Below are 26,793 nucleotides of genomic sequence, written 5' to 3' on the forward strand. Positions count from 1 at the left end.
TATTTTCCTCCACTATTTTCTCTTTACACTGTCCAAATCTTCTCCTCCTTTATCTAGGGTTCCATCACCCTTATAAACCCTTCATTTTCAACACAAGAATTTCAGAAATCTCCTTGCAACTCTACAGAACAGCGATTCCGATATGCCGCGCCGGGATTACGACGATGAAGACGATGAACAAGAGGAGGAAGAGGAAGAGGTTTATGAAGAGGAGGATTTAGAGGAGGAGGAAGAAGAAGACTATGATGATGGAGGAAAGTCTGGACGGAAAAGGCGTAGATCAGATTTTATTGATGATGCGGCGGAGGAAGATGACGATGAGGACGAAGACGATGATGATGATTATGGCGGTGGTGGTAGAAGACGCCCTAAAAGGAGGACTGGTTCGGAATTCTTTGACCTCGAAGCTGCTGTTGATAGTGATGAGGACGAGGAGGAAGAAGATATCGAAGACGGTTAGACTTAATAATCTTTTATCAGTTCAATTGTTTACTCGCCTGCATCGAATCAAAGAATCAAGAATTCAGCATAGAGATGTATTGAAAATATTTGTTTTTATTGGAATTTGGGGATTAGCAGATGAAGTAGGATCGGGAATATGTGGAGAGCTTTATTTTTCATTAATATGGCCTGTCAATTTGTTTACTTGCCTGGAGCGAATCCCAGAATGAAGAATTTAGCATAGAAATGCATTGAAAATATTTTTTTAATTGGAATTTGGGGATAAGTAGATGAAGTAGGATCTGGATATGTAAAGAGCTTTATTTTTCATTACTGTTAGATCTTTTGGGTCCATTTGAACAAATATTTGAAGCTGAAATTGGAAAAAATATTTGAAATTGAGGTCTAGTTAATAAGTTTGGCTGTTTTTTTGTTCTCTTTGGTTGTTAATTTGATTTCTAGCTCAATTTATTTACTTGCCTGCATCGATTAATGAAGAAGAGATCTTTATTTTTTTCGTTAACATATGGTCTGTCAGATCTTAGGTTCCATTTGAACATATGTTTGAAGCTGAATTGGAAATAATATTTGAAATTGAAGTCCAGAAAAGAAGTTGGTTGTTTCTGTATTCTTTTGGTGGTTTATTTGTTTTATCATCCCAATTTGTTTACTTGCCTGCATCGGAATGAAGAATTGATCATAGAAATGTATTGAAATTTTTGTTTTTTTAATTGGAATTTGGGGTTAAGTAGGTGTAGTAGGATCGGGAATATGTGGAGAGCTGTTTTTTTAGTTAACATGGTCTTTCAGATCTTTAGGGTCCTTTTGAACATATATTTGAAGCTGAAGTTGGGAAAATATATTTGAAATTGAAGTTCGGAAAAGAAGTTGGTTGAAGTTAAAGTTATGTTGAAATGTGTATTGATAGCATAAATCCATTTGTTGTGGCCTCTCCATACCAAATGATCTTCATCAGTGGTTAGGCTTACAGATGAAGGCAGTAATGCTGAAGAATTCAGCAAGCTGATTCAGCTCCAATCATTTATGTTTCTTCTGAATTTTATATTCCAACTGTTACCTGCCCAACATTTTGTTACTTGAATTCTTTGTCAAGTACCAATCTTTAGTATTATTCTCTAAGGGTAGTTACCCGTCCATTTATCTTGAGAAAAAGAAATATTCCTTCCGTTACCTCTCTTGAGAAAAATAAATCTTCCGTCCATTATTTATCTTGAAGTCAATGTGCTGTGAGAACCATAAGGAGAATATGTTCCAAATCCTAATTCCTTGCAGAGAGGGACCTCAGTTGGTGCACCATACTTCCAAAAAATGATTTTTTTTTGCTATTGCTCTCCTTCACAAGGTTAGCGAAATCTCCTAAGCTACTTCTTTAGAAGGCTTCTGTTTTGTATCCTTAAGTTCTTGTTGCTCCTTTGTTGCAATGACAATCTTACATTTTGACAAGATTAATACCCCCCCCCCCCCCCCTCCTTCTTTTAAAAAATAAAATAAAATAAAAAAGCTTGTCTATTTCCTTATCCACTTTGGATGGCATAAGAAATAAGGACATTGTATATGTGGGGATTGCATACATAACACTGATCGTTAATCTTAATCATCTCATAAAGAAAGATATTGTTTCTTCCAATTGGCCTATCTTATTTCACATCTTTCCACTACTACTTACCAAATAAATTCAGATTTTGCTTTTCGCCCCAGAAACAATCCCAGGTAACTACTAGGAAGAAACTTTGTATTCATCCTAAAATTGCAACAACTTTCTGCAAGTCTTGAATTGTGTTCAATGGAATTTTTCTGCTCAGTTCAAGCACACTGGTTCACCTCTATTTCACAAAAATTTAGTGGATCATCTGTGTAGACATGATGTGAAATAGAGAGGTCGTTATCCTGTCTACATTTTCACTCTGAAACCACTGATACAGCTTTCAGAACTGCAAAGTTGATCATATTACCAAGTCTTTCTGTTGCCAGTAAGAATAAGAAAGGAGAAATCAGATCTCATTGTGTGAGGCCTTGTTGGGAAGCAAAGAAACCCTGTGGTGGTCCATTTATTAGTACAAAGAATCTGAGAACCTAAAAGTGGTGATATAATGCCAAATCCAATTCATCCATTTGTTGTCGAAGACTAAACCTTCGAGAACCTTCAACAAGAATTCCCTATTCACATGATTTTATGCCTTCTCAATATCAAGTTTGCACATTATACCTGGTTTTTTCTTGCCCAGCTTAGTGTTGAGACATTCATTATAGGTTAAATCTGCATACATGATTTGCCTCCCTTTCAAGAAAGCCATTTGACTACCGGACACTAATTTAGGCATCATCCTTTCAACACCTCAGCGAGAGGTTTTCTTTTTCTATTTTTTTGATGAAGTAAGATGTTATATTAGCAAGGCATCAAGTGGATTCAAGGTAGTTACATAAAAGAGTTATGTTTAACTCTTGAGAACAAAAACTCCTATTGTAGGTCTGGGCGTTAACCAGAAAGCAAAAATATGGTCTCTAAACCATAGTGAGGGAGCTGATAAAATCCAAAAAGAGAATTATATCATTTACCAACTAAGTAGGTTAAAAAGACAAAGATTTCAATCTACTGCTAGGAGTTGAGATGCCATCAAAACATTTGAGATTCCTTTCTTTCCAGATACACCAAAAATAACATGCAGAGATCATCTACCAGGTCTTCTTGATGGAATTGTCAACTTCTCTTAGGCTCCAGCTTTCCACTGCTTTGACATCCTGGGGAACAGTCCAGTTTCTACCTAGCAGTGAGATGAACATATTCCAAAGATCTATTGCCACTGGACAAAGCAGAACAAATGATTTGCCGACTCCAAGCTCGTGGCACATGAAGCATCTTGTCACTAGCTGAAAGTTCCTCCTATTTAGGTTGTCCAAGGTGAGGATAACATTTCTGAGGGATGTCCAGATGAAACACTTGATTTTTGGTGGTAGCTTAGTCTTTCAAATCAATTTCCAAGGCCAGTGATCTATCATATCGTTTGATAACCACAATTTATTGTATCCTTCCTTCGCTGTATATATTCTTTTTCCAGAGTTGCTCCATTTTAAGCTATCTGGTCGATGAGGGGATGTTGAAGCTCCTTACATAACTCTGAATAAGTCAATGAGCTTATCAAGCTCCCAATCTTGCACGTTCCTCCTGAAATGGGGTGTCCATATTCCATTTTCCCTGTTTTGTTTTGGGCCACTGAAGAGTCGGGATCAGAGGCTACCCTACCCTGAAGATGTTAGGATGGGAGACACTGAGAGGTTGATTGCTAAGCTGCCTATCCTTCTAAAATTTTACTGTGTTGCCATTTCCAATTCTAAAGGACACCTCAGCGAGAGTTTGAGCCATAAACCCATGTGGCTAGAGAATTGAGGTCTACAATCTCTCAATACACAAGGCTCCATTCTAATAGCAAATGAAGCTGCAGATTCAAGATTGACCCTAAAAAAGCTTGGAATTTTGTGCAAATTGGACATTGAAAAAGCGTACGATCATGTTAACTTGTTCCTTTTAAGTATCCTAAAAAAATGGGATTTAGGGATAAGTGGATCAGATCAACTTCTGTATTTCAACTGTGAAATTTTCTTTTCTTATTAATGGAGCCCCAGCAGGTTGTTTTTTGATGCACAAAAAGGAATCAGACAAAGGGATCCGTTATCCCCTTTTCTTTTCATCTTAGCCATGGAGGGTCTGAACAATATGCTCAAGACAACAAAAGCAAATGGATGGATTGCTGGTTTCGAGGTGTCCACAAACAATGAGAGGAGTCTAGAGGTGACACATCTCCAATATGTAGATGAAACTTTAATTTTCTGTGATGCAATGAGGAGCAGCTAAAATATTTAAGGGTCATTTTGGTACTATTTGAAGGTATTTCAGGTCTTCACATCAATTGGGAAAGAGTCACCTATATCCTACAAACTCGGTTCCTAACATGAATCGATTGGCATCTGTGTTGGGGGTGAAGTGGGAGGATTTCCCTCTGGTTATCTTGGGATGCCTTTGGGGACAAAGTCAAATTCTAAACATATCTGGGGCTCAGTTTTGGAGAAATGTGAGAAAAAGTTGACTAGATGGAAGACACAATACTTGTCCATGGGGGGCGGGCTTACACTGGTCAATGCAGTCATGGATGCCCTTCCCACTCATTGGCTAACTTTGTATTCAATCATTGCAAGTGTATTACAAAGACTGGACAAGCTCAGAAGGGTTGTTTTCTGGCAAGGTAACAAGAAAAGGTTTTCACCTGGTATTGAGGTATTGAGTACTGGAAAAAAACAAGGAGGTCTGTTCATTAAAAACTTAAAGAATCAAAGCAAGGCACTAAAATTGAAGTGGCTGTGAAGATATGCTCAAGAACCACAATCATTGTGGCGCAAGGTGATCAACATGAAGTAGGGAGAGATGGATTCTTGAGTTACTAAAGAAGTATACATCCTATATGGTGCGACAGTGTGGAGATCAATCAGGAATTGGTGGCGTTTTCTAAAAAGTCACACTGTCATCAAAGTTCATGATGGCAACAGAACAAGCTTTTGGAAAGATAGTTGGTTAGGCAACAAAAGCTTATTTGAAATCTTCCTAGATATGTTTGACTTAGCACTTCATAAATGTGAAGATCAGTGGCAGAAATGTGGTCTCCGCAAGGTTGGAATATATCTTTGGGAAGTACATAGATTAGTTGAGCTTTTAAAACTGCTGGAAACATTCCAAGGGATGAGGGAAGGGGTGGATTGGACATAGCAAGGGGGCTTATAAAGTGAGCTCACAAGTACAAGATCATGAACTTGTGCATGTCACAAAGCCTCAATTGGCCTTGGTTGCAGATCTGGAAAGTCAAGATACCACTCAAGGTGGTTTGTTTCACTTGGCTGTTGGCAAAAGAGGCTGTTTTGATGCATGATAACTTGAGGAAAAGGGACATTATTTTAGTGACACATTGCTGCCTTTGTGGGGAAGTAGCAGAGACAGTGAGCCATTTGTTCCTTCATTGCAGAATCACTGATCAATTATGGAAGATTTTCATCAATCTTAGAGGCATCCAATGGATGCCTAGTAATATTGTTGACACTCTTTCTAGCTGGGAAGAAGAGCATGCATTTGGTGGACCATTTGGAAAGAAAGGAATTCTAGGAGCTTTGAGAATAAAAGTAGATCTTTACAGAAGATTAAAACAGATTGTATCCTGTTACTTTGTTTTTGGTCTACAAAGAGTTCATTTGTAGATGAAGAAGCAATCCTAGAAGTTATAGATTCATTCTAGCACTAAGTACTGGTTTATAATACAAAATTGTTACCTTCTTAAAAAAAAAAAAAAGAAAAAGAAATGCCACTGGTGGCATAGTAAGATGAAATCTGTGGACAGCTGTAATTAAAACAAAATATAGTGAATTGTGCAAAATATTCACAAGATAACAGAACCTCTCCACATGACACAGATCCTTGGAAGCATATCTTTAAACTATGAGAGGAGTTCCAGTTTAATTCAACACACGTGCTGGGCAATAGATGGATCACACAAATCATTCTGGAAAGATAAAAGTGGCATTGGAAAAGGGGCTTCCTAATTTAATTTTCACTGGCAAACAATCCAGTGGCTCACGTGGTACAAAATTGGCAGCACAACAATAGTGACCTACAACGCAGGAGAACATTTAGGACCGGAAGATAAATGAGCTAATTGAATTGTTTGCTAAAGTAGCAGGGGTTTCTCCAAAACCTCGGGTGGAAGACAGTTTTATATTGTTGGGACTCAGAAGATGGAACATTCTTGTGAAGGGACACTATGTACAACTCAGCTCTAACACGGAGTTGGTTGATAAACGTCCTTGGGAACTCATTTGGAGGACAAAATACCAACTAGAGTAATCTGCCTTATGTACCAGATAGAGTTAGAAAGTGTTAACGTTATTCCTCCATCACGTTCTTCTCCGACTTGCCTGGGTCACGCATAATAGTTTCAAGAAAGCCAATGAAAGCTGGCACTCATGATGCATCTAGAACGAGAAATCATAGAAATTTTGATGTGTTCTTAATTCCAACTTATTCTCTAAATGCAAAGTGCTTATTTAGCTTTTTTAGCTGGCTCAATTAAGGTGGCTCAATTAAGGGTGCACGTAGAATACCAAAGGGAGTTATTCATGTCAACTTTGAGTATTGAGAGATGCTCTTGTTATTCCCAATAAGACGACTCTCGGTAATGGATCGTCTCTTTCAAAGCGCGCCCAATTCGTTCTGCTCGCGACAATCCAATAAGTTCCCTGAATGAAAAAACATTAGACAGTCCATCTTCTAAAACTAAGGCAATCGCTGGGATGTTCCCCTAACCCAACCCGAGAACAGACCGGAGGGAACCGCAGCATGGGTAATGTCCGCGTCTCGTCGCAAGGCTTATTTTTCGTTGTGGGTCATAAGGCGGACGCATTCATTCTACAGGACCAAAACAATAAGATAGATTGAGTTACATGCATAAACTCTTCGAAATGCAGCCCTTCCCCAAATGTCTGTTTGAACACGAGATGCTTTGTGCACTGAATTGCTTCATAGGCACTTTTTATCGGTATAAGGAACATTAAAGGTTTTAAAACATATTATTCCCCTTAACTAGCAAAAGTTGCACACCTTAACTTGTGTATACCCCTAGGCTCAATCAGGCTCCTGTAGCTAGTTGTGCTATTTTCTGGAATGTGTTTCTCCCTTGGTGTTAGACTAGACTAGTTTTTGCTTATATGAGCAAACACACTCTCTTTCTTGCAACTTTTTTGTACATCTTCTTGATGCTTTAACGGAACTTTCCGCTTCACCCCAAAAAATGATATTATTTAACAATTGACACATACTTTCTGGGTCAAATGTTGTAGGCTGTGACATTAGCTTTGGGGAATCCTTAGTTCGAGATACTACATACATTTTATTTGCTGCATACTTTGTACTTGATAGAATTTCTTGTCCAGTCTGGCCTGAGTTTTTCTCTGTCTAGAATTAATTTAAGGGAAACTTAGTTTATAAATGGAGTAATAACTTTGAGCTTTTTCTGTGGTTTCTTTCTCCCTGCATTGTCTTTTATCTGCTGGTGTTGATCGTTAGATTATTATCTGCAGATTTCATAGTAGATAGTGGAGCAGATATACCTGATGAGGATGGTGCCAGACGTGAATATCGTCACCGGCTGTTGCCGCATGAGGACCAAGAAGAAGACCTTGAGGAGCTTACAAGGAGCATTAAGCAAAGATATGCGAGGTCAGCTCATGTAGAGTATGATGAGGAAGCAACAGATGTTGAACAGCAAGCTCTCTTGCCGTCTGTCAGGGACCCAAAGCTCTGGATGGTGAAATGTGCGGTATGGTGTTGGCGTGCTGCCATGAAGTTCAGCATTTTATCATTTGTTTTTATTTCTGTGGTGTTCGGGGCATCTTATGCAACTACGACTATTCCGTCGGTTACCTGCTACTTCCACTAACATGGTTACCGAGTAACTCTATGCACCAAGGTTTAGGTAAAAGGGAAACTCGGTACACTAAATCTCCCACTATATGTGTGATTCGGGGAAGGGCTGTACTGCAAGGACCATCAAGGTTTTAAGTAGAAGGAAAGAAATCACCTAGTTTTTTTAGGCTATGCTAGGATTTGAACCCGAGACCTTGTGGTCTTCTCCCACTTCATTGATCACTGGGCGGGTCTGCTCCCTTGTGTGCATAGGCATTTTATATTTCTATATATGTTACTTATAACCTTCACATTTTTTCTTGAAATTTATTGCTATATCATGTTTTGTAGATTGGCCGTGAGAGAGAAGTTGCGGTTTGCCTAATGCAAAAGGCAATTGATAGAGGACCTGAATTGCAAATTCGATCAGTTGTAGCCCTTGATCATCTTAAGAACTATATATACATAGAAGCAGACAAAGAAGCCCACGTGAGGGAGGTATGTAATAGATGATACAATATGCTCTGTTTTGGCTTATATTTATGTGATTCGTTAAAATAACGTGTCTATCAAGTAACCATCCAGTGACCTGATTATTTATGTATCCTATATGCTACAGGCATGCAAGGGTATGCGTAATATATATGCCTCTGCTAAAATAATGCTGGTTCCCATAAAAGAGATGACTGATGTCCTTTCAGTTGAAAGCAAAGCTGTTGATCTTGCCAGGGATACTTGGGTCAGAATGAAGATGGGAACTTACAAGGGAGACCTTGCAAAGGTTGTCAAGTATTCTGCATTTTATGTTGCAATTAGTAAGTTTGATATTCGCTTCTGATATTCAATCTTTCTGCTTATGTAGGTTATGGATGTAGATAATGTGAGACAGAAAGTCGTCGTAAAATTAATTCCAAGGATTGATTTACAGGCTCTTGCAAACAAGCTGGTATGTTCATTTGGTTGGTCATTATATTTTGACTCTTATTAGAGTTGTTAGCTGATATGTTCTGTATTCTTGAAATACATGAGAGCGTTAATGCTAATTTTGTAAGAAATATTTGAATTCCTTATCTCATTAAAGGGATTGTTTGGACCTGGCTGACTTGTACTTCTTTCTAGATTCACAGTATTATAAAGAGCTGCTTCATCATGATTATTTTTACTTGTCAACAAAAAATACTACAGCTGTTTTTTGGGCAGTTGCTAAAATATGTGGTCACCTATCCAAAACAAATGTTGTTTGTTGTAAAAAACAGTTGACATTCCTTCTTGCGTGTTGTACTGCTTTTGTAGGAAGGAAGGGAGGCTCCAAAGAAAAAAGCATTTATTCCTCCACCACGCTTTATGAATATTGATGAAGCAAGGTAATTTTCCCTTGGTGTCTTTAGTTGCAGTAAGAGCACAATTATGGTCTTTACCGAATTGTTAAATCTGTTTCTCATTGTATGCAGAGAGATGAATCTACGTGTGGAACGTAGGCGAGACCCAATGTCAGGGGACTATTTTGAGAATATTGGAGGTATGATGTTCAAAGATGGGTTCTTATATAAGACGGTGTCAATGAAATCAATCAGCACCCTGAACATACAGCCAACTTTTGATGAACTTGAGAAATTCCGCCAAACTGGTGAGGGTGGGGATGGCGATATGGCTAGTCTATCTACCTTGTTCGCAAATAGGAAAAAAGGTCATTTTATGAAGGGTGATCGCGTTATTGTGGTGAAGGGGGATCTCAGGAACTTGAAAGGCCATGTTGAGAAAGTGGAAGAAGATACTGTTCATATCAGACCGAATCAGAAAGACCTTCCTCTGGTAATGTTCCCCTTCTTTAAGTACATATTTTTTATGCATCAAGTGCCTCAGGAGTGATTTTTATTAACTTACTTTGGCAGCAGACTTTGGCTTTTAGTGACAAAGAGCTATGCAAGTACTTTGATCTTGGAAATCACGTGAAAGTAGTATCTGGTTCATCAGAAGGTGCAACTGGTATGGTTGTTTCTGTTCAGGGACATGTGGTTAACCTGGTATCAGATACAACCAAGGAGCTTGTAAGTTGATACATGGTAATTTGAGGTCTCTAATCTGCAGTTTTCAGAACAATGGTGATCCGATTTTTTCTTTTTGATACTGCAGCTCCGTGTATTTGCCGATAATGTTGTTGAGAGTTCTGAAGTAACATCTGGTCTCACTCGTATTGGGGAATATGAGCTCCATGACCTTGTAATACTAGAGTAAGCATCTAGCTTCTTATGAGAGTTGAAGGGACATGAAACAGTTTAGTCCTTCTTGAACCAACAGTTCAATTTCTTAATTGATTACACTTTCTGCAGCAATAAGAGCTTTGGTGTGATTATTCGTGTAGACAGCGAAGCCTTTCAGGTGAGTACTGTAGTTTTGAGGTTGAAACCATTCTGTTAATTGTGTTGCTCACATTTGCGTGATGTTATAGGTCCTTAAGGGTGTTCCTGATAGACCTGAGGTAGCACTTGTTAGACTTAGGGAGATCAAAGCGAAAGTTGAAAAGAAAGGGAATGCCCAAGATCGGTTTAAGAACCACTTAGCGGTGAAAGACGTGGTAAAAGTTGTTGAGGGTCCTTGTCAAGTGAGTGTTGGCTTTTGTAAGACTTTCTTGTGCCTGACATTGTTCATACATTTTGTATGTGCTGTTATAAATATCCTTGATATTTGTAGGGAAAACAAGGTCCTGTAGAACACATCTTCAGAGGAGTTGTTTTTATTTATGATCGGCATCACCTTGAGCATGCTGGTTTTATTTGTGCCAAAACCCAATCTTGTGTGTTGGTTGGTGGCTCACGGGCAAATGGTGATAGAAATGTATGTCTAGTATTTTCTTGCTTCTGGAAGTTTGAGCTCGCTCTTGCTTTTGCAATTCTATCTTCACAAATGTCTAGCTTGTGAATATTGTTCTTACAATGGAACTCCTCTAGGGTAACCCCTTGTCATCGAGATTTGCGCATATGAGAGCTCCACCACGTGCTCCTCAATCTCCAATGAGATCGTCTAGAGGTGGCCCACCTATGAACTGTAAGTTTCTGATAATGGTGTGATATCTGGATGTTGTAAGTTATTTTTTTTTTTTTTTAATTTTGTTCACCTGTGGAGTCCTCCTGATCATCTGATGTTTATTATTAAAAACTAGTTAAGAATAGCCCGTTCTAGCAGGGGCCTAATAACACTATGCTAAATGTTGAATCATAATATTTTTTTCATCTTATGAAGCATAGTGAATCATAATATTCTTTTCATCATATGAATAAATTATTTGCAGTTTATGCTTTATTCTATAGCACTCTTTAATTTTATTCAAGTTAATTTAGTAGGTTAATGGGTCGTTTGATATGCGGACTAAATTATCTATACTATATTAAAAGTGCGAAGGCCTTAGAAATGTTGTTTGAACTTTTTGTCTTGCATTAAAAGTTTTTTGCTTAGACAAAATTGTCTTTTCACTATTTTTCTAATATTTAATAATTAAAAATTAATTTAATATATTTATGGTAAAACCTTTCCTTATTAGAAATCATCATAATTAGTGACAACTAATACTTTTTTCATTAGTTTAAAAATTCTAAATCAACTAAATTTGATTTTAAAAAGATTTGAAAAATCTAAAAATAAATTTAAAAATGTTAGAATACGAAAAATTTAAGAAGTATCAAATTTTTATAAGTTTTAAGTACGGTAATAAGAATGTAATAAAAAATTTAATAAAGATTTGAATTTAAAAACAAAGATTGATTTTAAATATAAAAAAATAATCATACCACAAATCTGTTTCAAATTGTTGCGTCTCTCTTAGCTTCTGGTAGGAAAGGAAAGAGGTATCTATATTTATACTATATTAAAAGTGTAAATGACGTTAGAAATATTGTTTGAACTTTATTAAAATTTTTTGTTTTAGACAAAATTGTTTTTTCACTATTTTTTTAATATTTAAGAATTAAAAATTAATTAAATGTATTTATGGTAAAACCTTTCCTTATTATAAATCATCATAATTAGTGACAAGTATACTTTTTTCATTAGTTTAAAATTTTTAAATCAACTAAATTTGATTTTAAGAAGATTTGAAAAATCTAGAAATAAATATAAAAATGTTAGAATAAGAAAAATTTAAGAAGTACCAAATTTTATAAGTTTTAAGTACGTAATAAGAATGTAATTGGGGATTTTGTAAAGATTTGACTTTAAAAACAAAGAAAAATTTTAAATATAAAAAAATAATCATACCACAAATATGTTTCAAATTGTTGCATCTCTCTTAGCCTTTGGTAGGAAGGGAAAGAAGTATTGCATGACAAACGCAAAAGTGATGATTCGTCAACCACTTGAAACCTTTGATGGTAAAATAAAGTATATATGTGCTTAGAGTGAAATATATCTTTATGTTTACATTATTATATTAAAGTGTGAAGGATCTTTGAAAAGTGATTGAAATTTTTTATACTTCATTAAAAATTTTTGAAATAGACAACATCAATTAATTTTAAGTAATCAAAAGCTGCACGTGCAGTTAAACTCGTTTTAGGAATATAGTCTTGGGAATATGATTACTGAATTAATTTATACCACGTGAGAGGTGCGATAAAATAATCCCAAGTTGAATGAAATAATTTGTACCGTCAACCAAACAAAACATAAATCTAATTCAAATTTAACCCTGAGATTTCCCCTTATTCCTCATACCAAACGACCCCTAAGAACTTTGATAGGCACAAAAGAAGCTTTAATGGTGAATGATTAGTTTAATTTTCTTATCCTAAATTAATATATATTGTTCTTGAACGTGTGTAGTGTGTATGCGCCGCAGGTGGTCTTAGGCGGGGAGGAGAAGATGCGGTTTTGGGAGGACTTGGATGAGGTGGTTAGAGGCGTGCCTAGCTCTGAGAAGATTGTTGTAGCAGAGGATTTTAATGGACACATCGCGGCGTTTTCGGGAGGCTTTGGCGATGTGCATGGTGGTTTTGGTTTTGGGGAGAGAAATGAAGAGTGAGCTGCTCTGTTGGAGTTTGCGAGGTCCTTTGGGCTGGTGGTGGTGAATTCGAGCTTTCTAAAGAAGGACGATCACCTGATCACCTTCCGAAGCGCGATAGCCAAGACTCAAATTGACTTTTTGCTTCTTAGGAAAGAGGATACGGGGTTGTGTAAGGACTGTAAGGTCATTTCGAGTGAGAATCTTTCGACTCAGCATAGGCTCTTGGTGAAGGACTTGGGAATAAAGAAGGGTAAGAAGAGTAGGGGTGAGGAGGGCCGACCAAGAATTAGGTGGGGCGGCTTGACGCCGGTGTGCGCGGGAGATAGGGGAGAAGTTGACTGGTATGGAGGTGTGGGAGCGTAGGGGAGACATAGTTGGTAGGTAGGATAGTGAGGTTTTGGATGTGTCTAGGGGCCGAGCCGGGCACCATAGGGTGGATTGGTGGTGGAATGATGAAGTAAAGAAGAAAGTGGAGGCTACGAAGGGGGCGTATGCAAAGTTGGTTGAGAGTAAGGATGCTGAAGAGAAGCGGGTTTTTAGGGAGGAGTACAAGCTAGCAAGGAAGGAGGCTAAGCTTGCCGTTACGGCAGCTAAGACGGCAGCGTTTGAGAGCTGGTATGCGGGTTTAGAAGAGAAAGGAGGGGAAAAAATGTTGTTTAGACTGGCTAAGGCTAGGGAGAGAAAGGGACGTGATCTAGACCAGGTGAAGTGCATTAAGGGGGAGGATGGTAGAATTTTGGTGGAGGATGGTCATATCAAGAAAAGGTGGCAGTCGTATTTTCATAGGCTTTTGAATGATGAAGGGGAGGGAGTTATTGAGTTGGGTGAGCTGGAGCATTCGGAGGAGTGTCGTGATTTTAGTTATTGTAGACGTTTTAAGGTGGAGGAGGTCAGAGAGGCCGTTCGCAAGATGCGAAGGGGTAGGGCGATGGGGCCTGATGAGGTCCTCGTGGATTTTTGGAAGTTTTCTGGCGAGGCTGGTTTGAGGTGGTTGACGGATTTGTTCAACGACATTTTCAAGTCGGCGAAAATGCCTGAGGCCTGGAGATGGAGTACTATGATCCCTCTGTATAAGAATAAGGGTGACATTCAGAGTTGCAACAACTATAGGGATATTAAGTTAGAGGTGTGGAGACAGACCTTTGAATCTAAAGGGTTCAGGTTAAGTAGGAGCAAGACCGAATATTTGGAATGTAAGTTTAATGTCTCGAGGGAGGTGGACGAGGTGGTAGTAAGGTTGGATTCTCAGGTGGTGTGTAAGAGGGATAGTTCAAGTACCTAGGGGCCATGATTGAGGGGAATGGTGAGATTGACGAGGATGTCTCTCACCGGATCGGGCCAGGATGGATGAAGTGGAAGCTCGCCTCGGGGGTGTTGTGTGATAAGAAGGTGCCGTCCAAGCTTAAAGGCAAATTTTATAGGGTGGCAGTCCGTCCGGCCATGTTGTATGGAGCGGAGTGTTGGCATGTCAAGAACACTCACATTCAAAAACTGAAGGTGGCAGAAATGCGGATGTTGCGCTGGATGTGTGGGCTTACTAGGGGGATAGGGTTCGGAATGAGACTATTCGGGATAAGGTTAGTGTGGCTTCGGTGGAGGACAAGATGCGGAAGGTCTGTTTGAGATGGTTCGGACATGTGATGAGGAGGGGCACGGATGCTCCGGTTCGTAGGGGTTTGAGAGGCTTGCTTTGGATGGTTTCAGGCGGGGCAGGGGTAGGCTGAAGAAATACTGGAGAGAGGTGATTAGGCAGGACATGGAGCAGTTACAACTTACTGAGGGCATGACCCTAGATAGGAAGATCTGGAGGACGCGTATTAGGATAGAAGGCTAGTGACTTTTTCGGTAGGTAGGATAGGGCTTTACTTGGCAGGTGCAGTATTCTTGTTATGCTGCATTACGATTGCTTATTATTCTTTGTTTATTACTCCTTATAGGTGGCGTATTTATGTCTTGCCATATTGTTTCATGCTGTGTACGTTTTTGATGACTTATCTTACTTGAGCCGGGGTCTATCGGAAACAGCCTTGCTACTTCTCCGGAGGTAGTGGTATGGACTGCGTACATCTTACCCTCCCCAGACCTCACTATGTGGGAATACACTTGGTTTGTTGTTGTTGTTGTTGTTCTTGAGTTCATTTCTTTTTTTGTATATTTATCCTCTTATTCCTCGTACCAAACGACCCCTAAGAACTTTGATAAGCACAGAAGAAGCTTTAATGGTGAATGATTAATTTAATTTTCTTACCCTAAATAAATATATATTGTTCTTGAGTTCATTTCTTTTTTTGTATATTTATTCACAACCAATTGGTATAAGTGGATATAGAGTTTTAATTCATAAATATTTTTTATTTCTTATTTCTTAAATAAAAATAATTAAGAAAATATGTGTTGCTTAAAAATAATACATTTCAACTGTAATCAAATTGCAGACAAAAAAATTTTTTACTCTAGAAAATTAAGAGAAAAAGAAGACGACCCATTAAAAAAAGTTACATATAAAGAGAGAATGTCTATAATGTCTATATATTTACAGCCTTACAGGTGTTATGTTAAAGGTAAAAGAAGAGAGCAGGGTGGCAAGATAAGTGGGGCCCATGGATAGTGAACCTTTGAGATGAATATAAGCAAAGGATGAAAGAGTCAAACAGGCCAGAAATTTTAGAGGGGGAGCAATAGTAAATGCATTTTTCATCCAATGAATCAACTAAAGTTACAAATATACCCTGTTGTGCCCAGATTGAAGTAGATTGGATTTATATCTGGTACTTTTGTTATTGAGAAGTTGGGACTATGCTTATGCATAAACAATAAAGCATGTGATACAAATAAACATTGCACAAAGATTAATTGTAAATGACCATAATATCCTCAAACAAACATTATAGGCATGTTGACGGGTAGCTCGTCAATTGTGTTTTATGTACAAGTGGTAAAGTAATGCTATTTATCACATTTTCTTCTTTATTTTGCTGTTTATCATTTAAAATTAGTCTCAACTTTTATGCTTGGTGTGCTCTAGATGGAGGCAGACATAGAGGTGGAAGAGGGCATGATGCTTTAGTTGGAGCTGATGTGAAAATTCGCCTTGGACCTTTCAAAGGTTGTAAAGGGCGTGTTGTTGATATCAAAGGAACTTCAGTCCGCGTTGAACTTGAAGCCCAGATGAAAGTTGTTACAGGCAAGTGTTTCTTCAATGTTTGGAATGTCACTCATTTTTCTGAGTTTCTTCTATTTTTTTTTTGGCGGTTTGGGGTGGGGGACCAAAGGTGATTTGTTAAATGCTAAGGGTCCTCTTTTGCAATTTTTGTGGGTGGATGCTTTGCTGAATCCGCTTTTTTGGGCAGTCATCCAAGTTTAAGCAGGGTTTTCCTTTGAAGTTTTTGTTTATCCAACTTTTGAATGCTTACATTCATTTCTGACTGCAACTTTTCCTGTAGTTGATCGCAACCATATCTCTGATAATGTTAACGTGTCAACACCATTCAGGTAAGTATATTTCCGTTCTAAAATTGGGTTATTTTGAGTGTTTATTGTCTTAACTATTTTTCCTGTTTGCAGGGAACCATCTAGATATGGTCTGGGAAGTGAAACACCATCACATCCTTCAAGGACTCCACTACACCCATTTATGACACCTATGAGAGATCCTGGAGGTTCATTATTCTGCTGTCACGTTCCAATTGTGTTTTTCTTTCTTTTCTCCCCAGCTGTTTGACTTTAGCTCTTCTCGTCATTTTCCTCTATAGCAACACCTATCCATGATGGCATGAGGACGCCAATGAGGGACAGAGCATGGAATCCAATGAGTCCACCCAGGTATGCTGCATCACTGGAAATAAAATAAGCGCAATGGCTTAAGGTTTTTAAAATAATATGAAGACCTTTAATCTGCTTAGTTCTTATTTGACCTGAAACTGATTGATCTCAGGTTTGAAGAAATCGAAAAGAGCCTTGTCTTTACTTGAAACATGAAATACATGTCTTCTATGGTTTGGATCAAGGAAATATGGGTCTGCCCGACATGTGAATTTTGTCTTCTTTGTATAGCTGAAAGTTTTAAAATTATGATTTGAACTTGAAACTGTTTGTGCATTTTCCAGATTCAGCGACTGCTGATTTTTGGTCTTCATTTGTGTTGTGATTGCAGTTTAAGTGGCATGCTCGTGCTTTAGATTGATCTTGCTATTTTAGTTTATTGCTTTTACTTCCATAGATTTAGTGAGTTTGCAATTCCATTTTCTTTAGATTAAATGGTTTCAATGGCAAACTATCAGGGATAATTGGGAAGATGGAAACCCTGCTTCCTGGGGGTCGAGTCCGCAATATCAGGTTTTAATGCTCTCTACTTTTATTTCTATATGAAATGCACTTTTCTCTTTTAATATGACTAGTATTAGGGTCTCTGCGTTGCACGTGTAAATATTTTTCGCAGATGCAAGGACTTCGTGACTTGTAAGTTGTGTTTCAAGAGTTGAAACAAAAGCTTTAGCTTTTAATTCCTCCTCCGCTGTTGGGTCAGTTCTAGGCTCATTGTAATAGGCCCTCTTATTATTCAACTCTGAACTACTTCGAGCTAGCAGATTTGGGTCCAAGTTCTTTGTTATGGCAACCTATTTATTGGATAAGAGAGTTTTTGGCTGAATGACCATGTGGCAAGTCACGTGGGTATTACCTGGGGAAGGCCTCCACCTCTTTTGAACACCCCATCTGCCTGTAATACCTATGTTACCTCAAAACCTTATCCCTATACTATGTGTGCCTTCTATTACCCGTTGGTCCATTGTTCTCTGTCTTCCGGCTGCTACAATTCTGGTTCTCACTGGAGCTTTATACCAATCTCAGAGATGATACGATACCTTCACTTTCCACCTTCAACCACTTTTGGGACTTTGTCGCCATTGCCCAACCATTAGTCTTGCCCATTTCAAGTGATTCTCAACTCCATCTCTTCTTCAGTTAGAATCCAGCCACCTTTTGGAACCATTACTGAATGGGAAGACCTATCAATCTGATCCAAATTAAGATTCACCTTTTCATGTCTTGGAATGGATCTACCACCGGGGACCACCATTGCAGGTTGATTTTATATTTTTCCGGTGCCAATCATCTCTCACAACATTCTTTGCTTCTATATCTTAGAAGAGAACTCGGACAAGAATTAATTTTGGCCCATTTGACAAATGTTGGTTCCATGTAATTGCTCACCCATCAACACCCATCCTTGTATTTCCACCAAAGCAGGGATGTCGGAAATGTTTTTTGACAGAGCCCACCGAGCACCTCATGCTGAGTTGGGTTTGTACCTCCGTCGATATGGATGATTCCTTTTTCTTCTTGGGTTATGGCTAAGTTTATTTCTCTACATCATCATTTAGATCTTCTGTCTCTTTCTGAATAAAGAAAACATTTCTCCGTATTTTCAAAGACATTAATGGTTAATGGCTGTTTTGGGAGGTATGAGTTAGTGAACTTCTCAACCTTAATTGCAATAGAACCCGCCACCCTGTATTAAATGCCATTGATTACTGATTTCCTCGTTCCTTGATTATGAATGATAGTTATCTAACATGTCATGTGCTTAAAGTTTCTCGCATATAGTACTCTGAGAGTGATCATGGAACTTCCATCATTTCATAAAGTTACCCTTCAACTTTCAATGCCTCCTTTAGAGATCCTGTTGAAAGAATTTCAGAAAAAAGTAGTTGTAGTTCTTTTGATTAAGTTTCGCCCCTATTCCATCCATTCAAACCATTCCTCTGCTCACGCTATACTTTTGGTTTCATCATGCTACTTGAAACCTACATCAAAGTATATTGTGTTAGCTCCAATCTCACTAACTTTGGAAAGAGAGACGGTAAAGAAAGAAGAAAGTTAGAAAAGAGAAGGAAGAAGATTTCGGTAGAAAACATAGTGGGTGAAAGCTGAGCCCAGCAACCCGACAGCCAGCGAAAGTGTCAAAGAAGGCCGTTCTACAATCCTAAGAAGTAGGAAGAGGAGTCTCGAAGATCGCACTTGAGCATTTTTTGATAAGTCATTAGCTAAAGAAAATGTACTTCCTAACTCACAAGTTTGTCAATAATCCGTGGTTGTTATATTTTGTCAATATACCTCTACCTTAGTGTGCGGGTAAGGTCTGCGTATACTCTACCCTTCCAGACCGCACTTTGTAGACCCCCTTTTGTAGGACTTGGACTACACTGGTATGTTGTTGTGTGAGCAAGTTTATTTAGTTAAACAATAAAGGTATGTACTCATGCATAATGTCATTATAAAGGAAAATAATAATTTTTATTAATTAAAAAATCAACAAAAACAAGGAAATAATGAAGATTTTAACATTAATTGTATATTTTGAAGGGAAGCCTTGGCGTAACTAGTAAAATTGTTGCCGTGTGATGACCATAAGGTCACGGGTTCAAGTTGCAGAAACAACGGCTTGTACAATTAGAATCATGTGGTTTGGCCCTTTCCCGGACACCGGACACAACAGGAGTGTTGTGCACCGGGTTGCCCTTTTCTTGTATATTTTGAGAATCTATTTTTCAGTTGGTATGAAATAGAGTAGTATAGAAATATTTATAATTATCTTTTAAGGACTCAAACCATTTTTCAATTTTCTTAGGAAATAAAGAAATAAAATATGATTTTTATTTATCAAGGTTCTTAAATAAATGTTTTAAGCAGAAATGAAGTTAAGCTACCTTTTCCTTGGGGACCTCAAGAAAACCCACAACCCCTGCCACAGACTCAGCCCTTCGTGTTAGCACTCTATGGTGTGCACTTTGTGGTTATCTACTCATTGTACAATAGCTCGCAAATCACATTGGAGATGTAAGTGCACTAGGAAAGCATGCAACGAGCTCATGGACGAGCGACAGACGGGGGCTGGGTTCGATTCCAAGTCTCCCACCCACCTCCCAAACATGCCCTTGCGGGCAGTTAAATTACCTTACATAACAAAGATATTAAATTTTTTAAAACATTTTTTTTCTTCTTTCCTTTTCCGTTTCTCGCGTTTGAATCCTTTTCTTAATATATTTTTTCACTTAATATTTATATGCATATTTTTTGATAACCGTGGTGTCCGGGCAAGCTGTCGCGCATCTTGGCTAAATTCGCGGGCTACCTGTGTGGAACCTCCTACCCGCAATAGATATTAGATAACTTTGTTTTCCAAGACTAGGACAGATGGGAAGAATCACCTATTGTTTTTTGTTTATGCTGGGATTTGAATGTGAGATGTTAGGTTCTCAACCCACTTCATTGACCACTAAGCCACACCCGTGGATGCATTTATATGCATATTCTTAATGTGGTTCTTTTTATCTCAAGTTCATAGAATTCTTATTTCTTCATTCAGTGTTCATCAAAATTATAGGTTAGCTAAGTGAACCTCTTCATGCACTGAATTTGTCGAGATTCTTATTGGTTCGTGATCATCCAAGAGCGAATTACAAAAAATTCATTTTGAATTTACTCCGTCAATTGTCGAGTTTGAAACTTCAAGAGTTCGTACAGCTAACTTATAGGAAAACAAAATGATTAATTTATAGTTATTTCAAAGTTTCTACTAGATTATCTGTTGATAAGGTAAAGGTTTATTAAGAAACAAATTTTGGGCTGAATTTAATAAAGAAACCATATGAAGAGACCACCCATCCCTTAAACCACTGATATGAGACTCTTAACCCCACCCTCACACTCATGGGTGGACATTTGGAGCATGGGCAATTTTAATATGGGGGCCCAACATGTGTAACAAGGACTTGGGATGGGCCTACTCTGATACTATGTTAAAAAATGAATTAGCGCCTGAGAGGAGGATTGCCAAAAGACCATAAAAAGAGTCCACCTATCCATTAAGCTACTGATGTGGGACTATTCACAAAGGTTAAGAAAGAGAATTTCTAGTTCGATCAGGTAAACCACAAACAATAATTGCACGTATTAAATTCCAAAAGCTTTTTCTAGGTCCACAAGAATAAAATAGCAAGTCAAATACTTTTTATATGGTAATGTTTTAATCGATTTTGAAGTCCTATGTATTAGGGCTTTTTTTTTAAAAGATGAGAAATTTAACTGTGTTGACCATATTCAAAGGATATATAAATAGCTAAAGAATCTACAGAACATGATTCTCTACAAAATCCACCCCTTCTTCTGTACAACATGGAACTTTATGTGGGTGCACCAAAATAAAATACGTGACTGGAGGATACCCCTCATCTGTGTAACACTTGACTCTACCCCCTCAAAAGCTCTCCTATTTCTCTCTTTCCAAATTATCCACATCACGAAGGAACAACTTCCATGCATGCCCTACATTGCCTTCTCGTTATTAGGACATTCTAGATAGTTTAATTAAGGAAAATTTGGACAGAGAGGAATGCTAGATGTTTACAGAAGATCAAGCTGAACTGTATCAAACTTTTTTGTTTTTGGTGCACACAGATGTATTTAGAAGATACTGAATCCATTATAGATATCCTAGGTTCCTGTTAGGATTACGATTCAGCTTTTCTTCATTTTGTCAAGTTGTAAATATGGTTTTCAGAGCAACCTATGTACTGGTTTCAATGAATACACACAAATGTTACCTTCTCAAAAAAAATTAAGGAAAAAAATAATTAGTAAGATTTTAATTGATTTTAAGTTTCGAAATATTAGGAAAATAATTAAATGACAATTCTATCTAATGTGATTCTTTTCTGAAGATTTAAAAAAGGCGAACAACATTTCAGTAATGGGTTCATGATTTTAAAGATATATAGATTATTATGCTTTGTTCTCTTTCTTGAAAAAAGATTTTCATGCTTTGTTCATTTTTCAGCCATCTAGTCCGCGTTCAAGGGCGTATGAAGCACCTACTCCTGGTTCTGGTTGGACTAATACTCCTAGCGGTAATTACAGTGATGCCGGGACGCCAAGAGAAAATGGTTCTGCATATGGTAACCTAAAAATCTCATTTACATGATTGGAAGCCACATTTTCTTCTTCGGGTCCTTGTATGGAGAGTATGATGCCATTTTTCTTTGTTCCATGCAGCTAATGCTCCAAGTCCTTACTTGCCATCAACTCCTGGTGGACAACCGCCAATGACACCGAGTTCAGCATATATACCTGGTACTCCTGGCGGGCAGCCAATGACTCCTGGAAGTGGTGGGCTGGATATGATGTCACCAATAGGTGGTGCGTCCCTTGTTCAATACAATAGTTTGTGCCTTTTGAATGACAAGTTACTTTTAATAAATCTTACTGAAAAGTTAATTTGAGTTAGTGAACTTGTGATCACTGCAGAATTTATATATTTTACCCATAATCTCTTTCATTCTAGTGAAGGAATTATTTTATTGAGATCAGATGATCTCTTGGTTCCACTTTGCAAAGTGATGATTTTTATTCATGTTGGTGCATTTTAATTCAATGTTATAGTGTGTAATTTTGACTTCTATATTTTTGTTGCTATTTGTAGATCATCGCAGTATTAAAATTGTCATTTAGCTTAATGTGTTTAATTCTTACATATTCTCAATGGTTTTTGTTGATTGTAATGTCGAAATTTCTTAGTATAATGTTAGTCAAAATCGCAATGTGAGGGATGCAAATAAGTCCCAACAGTTGTGGCTTTACAAGATTTAGTCGTAGAGGAGAATGACCTTTAATGTTGTTCACTATTGCAAATTCATTTTATTATTTCATCTGGAAGAGCGGTAGGCAATACTATTTTCAACATTCAGTAGTAGGTGACAACTCTGTATTGCAGGTGGGGATACAGAAGGTCCTTGGCTCTTGCCTGATATCTTGGTCAATGTACGGAAGTCCAATGATGATACTGTCACTGGAGTTGTCCATGAGCTGCTAGCGGTATGTATATTCTGTACTAATTTGTATTCTCCTTTGTTGGATTTTGCTTCACTTACTATGATCTGGCGTGCATGTTATAAATAGTAGTTTTTCTTCCATCCCTATTTATGTGATGATGGTCAGATTTGGAGACTTATAATGCCTTTTACCAGCTTGACTTAAATTTCAGTTTTTGTAGATCATTGCAGTATTAAAATTGTCATTTAGCTTAATGTGTGTAATTAAAACTTATAATACCTTTTACGTAGTTTCGTAATATATGTATGTTTGAATCTCAAAAAGAGAAAGTGTAACATAAATTGGTATAAGCATTACATTTAGAGGGTGTTCTCTTTGGGAAGTGCATAGAAATCTCTTAAACCACTTCCAGAGCAGATGCATTGGACATTTAAGTACAACATGACCGTCTGATCCCAAAACTGGAGTCCGGGGAAAGTGAGGTGTGTATGCCTTAACCCCCACCCCACCACCTCCACCGCCACAGGCACACGACCACTTTGTGTGAGGTGGAGAGACTATTTTCAATAGACCCTTGGCTCAATAAAGTGTTTTCAAAAGCACTTCAGAAAAGACAAGTACCAACAACAAAAAATAACACAAGCAATATCAACAGTAATGGTAGTATAAGCTAATAACAATATCAACAGTAAGTAGTATAAGCTAATAACAGAATAATAATGATACTCTCCGTACTGGAACGTTTCGAAATGATTGATATCTTTGTAGTTCTACAATTTTCACAACTTGCAAGCATTTGGATTCCTTAAACAATTAATTTAAAATATCCACGCTTCAACTTTGATGTAATGTTTCTTTTTCTGTTATATAACCATGTTTTTTTTTAGAAATTTCTTTCCTCAGCAGTAACGTACAAGCCGCTAAATTGAGACGAGTGTGTATAGTTAAACGTATATAAAACTATTCTAATGGTTCTATACCAGCATGTCATAACATGCTTGTTATACATATTCCTGAAAATGTTGCTGCTTTTATCATATATTTGTTCTTCTGCTTTTTGGTCGTAGTTAAAACCTCCTTTTCAAGGGGAATAGTTTCAATTTTTTTTTTGGAAAGTTAACCATCATTTGTTTAACTTGCTTCTGGAGCAGGATGGTTCCTGTAGCGTTGCTCTTGGATCAGGTGGCATTGGTGACACTATCATTGCACACCCAACTGAAATTGATATAGTTGTACCAAAGAAGTCTGATAAAATCAAGATCATGGGTGGTCCCCAACGCGGTGCAACCGGTAAGCTTATTGGTGTTGATGGCACTGATGGGATTGTAAAGGTTGATGATACCCTTGATGTTAAAATATTAGACATGGTACTTTTGGCTAAGTTAGCGCATGCATAGTGACGAGCAATTCTAGTTAGTAAGCAAGTAGTGATCAATAGCAATAGTTTGCATTTGTATTATATTTCATGTTATGCTCATGAGTTAAAAGGGTTCCTTCGGGTTTACAGTCCTTTTGTTTACTTTGCTATTTCATGTATGAAAGGAACTATGTAAATGCATTTTCAAAAAGAAATGTTTAAAAGGATTTGTGAAAATTTTTTGTGATGTGTTATTTGTTTCTGTTTTAATTGAATGCCCCAGTGGTACTTGGTAGAATTTGTTTTAGTGGTACTCTGGTAGTTGTTTGATTGTGTAAAAAATAATAGAGGGTGATCACTGAAACCATAAGGCTGTAAGGTCTCTAATTGTTATGATATTTCACATGTACTTTTCATTTCCCAGCCAAATTCTATTGTTGGCTCATGGCTGGTACTAGGAGTCTATTTCTAATTGACACCGACCAAATTTTTTTTTTTTTAATTTATCCTAAAGTCACTCGATATTTTACTTACGACGTCATTGAATTGTTTTAGGTGATTTTCTAATTTAATTTTGTTGACATGATACTTCCATTGAGAAAATATTTGAGAAATAAAATGCTGTTCATTTTTATTAATACCTCTTGTTTCCCCGACTCGTTAAAATTGTTGTGTTTTAAAATAAATGAAAATTATATTCTTAATGAAGTACCTGATCATGAAAATTTATTCCAAATACTGGTAAGGAATTATTTCTCTATATCATGAAGGAAACATTTGTCGTGAATATTGACTGATTTTAGGTAGATCAAGTTTTCACACCTGATCACCTGAATTGAGCCATCAGTTGTGTCGTTATGGTTCTTTCTAAAATTTTCCCAACATCTCTTCGTGATATGTTTCTCAAAAATTTCCTACAGTTAATTTATTATAATGAATTAAAATTGTTGCAAACGAACTTTAAAGAGTTCCTCAAAAATTTCTAGCAGTTAATTTATTACAATGGATTAAAATTGTTGCAAACGAACTTTAAAGAGCTTATGACATTAAAGAAAGGGCATCGATACATAAACCAATATTCATGAAATGTCATTATTTAATTCTATTAACCCCTTTTTGACAGGTTTTTTGATAGTTTAACATCATTTTTTTTATGAACAATGTATAGTACATATGTGGATGTTTGTCTGAGAGATATACCTGAAGATTAATAAGACTGATCAGCCTCGCATAAAGCCAAACAAATATTTTTCTGTGCAGCTCGACATGTGGAGATTTTCAGCACACACCTTGAAATAGTATTAAAACTACGATCCAAGTGATACAGTTATTTAGTTGGCAAGGGACAGCTTCGATCTAATTATACAGATCGTATTTTAATTATATAGGATATTGCATTAAATTAGAAGGGACATTTCAGTACTTCAACTTTTAAATTATGGAATAATAGCTATTAGATAATGAGCAATCCATTGAGGATTAGAACATATTACTCTACAATTTCTATCTTCTACAATTACATAAGTTTTCAATTTCTAAGAAGTTAGTTGTATGATAATTTATGGACTTGTTACATGTGCTTAAGGAAACTTACACTTGAAAAACGCCATAAGGGTCCAGCATGAAGGATTGTGAGGTAAGTCTATTTGGTAAAGTGATATCGGATAAAAAGGTAAATTTAGAAGGTATACCTTTGGCTAGAGGAAACCCAATAGTAAAGGAAATAGGTGATGTTGTCCAAAGTATACCTCACAATGAAGTATAAAACATTCGTTGAATCAAAGAATCTAATCAATGTTGGGTTCGATCCCACATAAAATATGGTTAGGAGCCTGGTCCATGCGGTTATTTAATCTATTAATCAGTTATTTCGGAAGAAAGTTTTTTTGAAAGTAATCTTTGAAGACAGTATGTAACCAAGTAACAATTATTGAATTGAGTTGAAGACAGTATGAGACAAGACTGTGTTTCCCATGATTTCATAACTCCGTAGGTTCTCTGTACCGATGATCTATCCTGATGCTTAGCATGCATAATCAATAAGTTAAATTCACCTAAACGGCTGGTTCGCCCCTATTGGATGACTATCCCCGATTGCTTATCCGAGCCTCATGAGTTTTACAATCTAACCCTTATCCTTGATTCCATATTAGCTTTTCTGCGTTCACGGGTCAAGCTATTAAGTGAAGGTTGGTTGCTCCAAGACACCGTTGTTGATTCCCTTTTCCTAATCTCTACCTCTCTAGGTTAAAGCAAGTAAAAAATACAGGCAGGTACTAACACATGCACTTTTTAAAAGCCAACCAATACGAAGGGAATAACAATACATGCACACACCAATCTAGAATCATTATATACTTGGGACCCTACTTCGTTATTTCATCATAGTTTGTACAATCCTAGTTAAGGAGGTTAGCTACTCATAATTGCAAGAACACGACAATAATTCAAAGAAGAAAATATAACCATGTACTTACAAGAAGAATAAAATAAAATAAAAAATCTCAATTATGCTTAGTCTCTCAAAATATGTTTAACAACTCTCAAGAACAAATATATGCACTCAAAAGAAGTAATAGTACATTAACTCTAACATAAAACCTAAGGCAGTATTTATAGATTCAAAAGAAATCATATCCTAAACTATTTAGGAGAAAAGCTTGGTAGTGGCTACGAGTCATCGGGTCTGGCTACGACTTGTGGTATTTGGTG

General features: G+C 37.2%; 1 protein-coding gene and 1 long non-coding RNA gene across 4 annotated transcripts; one reads left to right on the forward strand and one right to left on the reverse strand.

The window, feature by feature from the left end:
* On the forward strand, positions 1–24,318 carry LOC107867710 (putative transcription elongation factor SPT5 homolog 1). Of its 2 annotated transcripts, none has more exons than XM_047410364.1 (22): positions 1–455; positions 7,576–7,814; positions 8,252–8,398; positions 8,520–8,681; positions 8,763–8,846; positions 9,194–9,264; positions 9,352–9,712; positions 9,793–9,948; positions 10,034–10,131; positions 10,231–10,279; positions 10,350–10,502; positions 10,592–10,735; positions 10,849–10,945; positions 15,922–16,080; positions 16,340–16,388; positions 16,461–16,555; positions 16,649–16,718; positions 17,177–17,231; positions 21,733–21,850; positions 21,948–22,091; positions 22,666–22,766; positions 23,876–24,318. In XM_047410364.1, exons 1-22 carry the CDS (start codon positions 143–145, stop codon positions 24,119–24,121), a joined length of 3,111 nt encoding a protein of 1,036 aa, XP_047266320.1. In that variant the 5' UTR covers positions 1–142; the 3' UTR covers positions 24,122–24,318. The 2 variants fall into 2 exon arrangements, with proteins under 2 accessions (XP_047266320.1, XP_047266321.1); XM_047410365.1 differs by having other exon boundaries at positions 9,796–9,948.
* Positions 24,319–24,337: 19 nt separating this feature from the next.
* On the reverse strand, positions 24,338–25,727 carry LOC124897551. 2 transcript variants are annotated; one of them, XR_007054291.1, is made up of 3 exons: positions 25,676–25,727; positions 25,282–25,388; positions 24,338–24,995 (listed from the first exon to the last, which is right to left on the reverse strand). It is a non-coding gene; the product is annotated as an uncharacterized LOC124897551 (long non-coding RNA). The 2 variants fall into 2 exon arrangements; XR_007054290.1 differs by lacking the exon at positions 24,338–24,995 and having other exon boundaries at positions 25,115–25,388.
* Positions 25,728–26,793: the final 1,066 nt, after the last annotated feature.

Source organism: Capsicum annuum, chromosome 4 (genome assembly GCF_002878395.1).
Source record: "Capsicum annuum cultivar UCD-10X-F1 chromosome 4, UCD10Xv1.1, whole genome shotgun sequence".
Classification (NCBI taxonomy): Eukaryota; Viridiplantae; Streptophyta; class Magnoliopsida; order Solanales; family Solanaceae; genus Capsicum; species Capsicum annuum.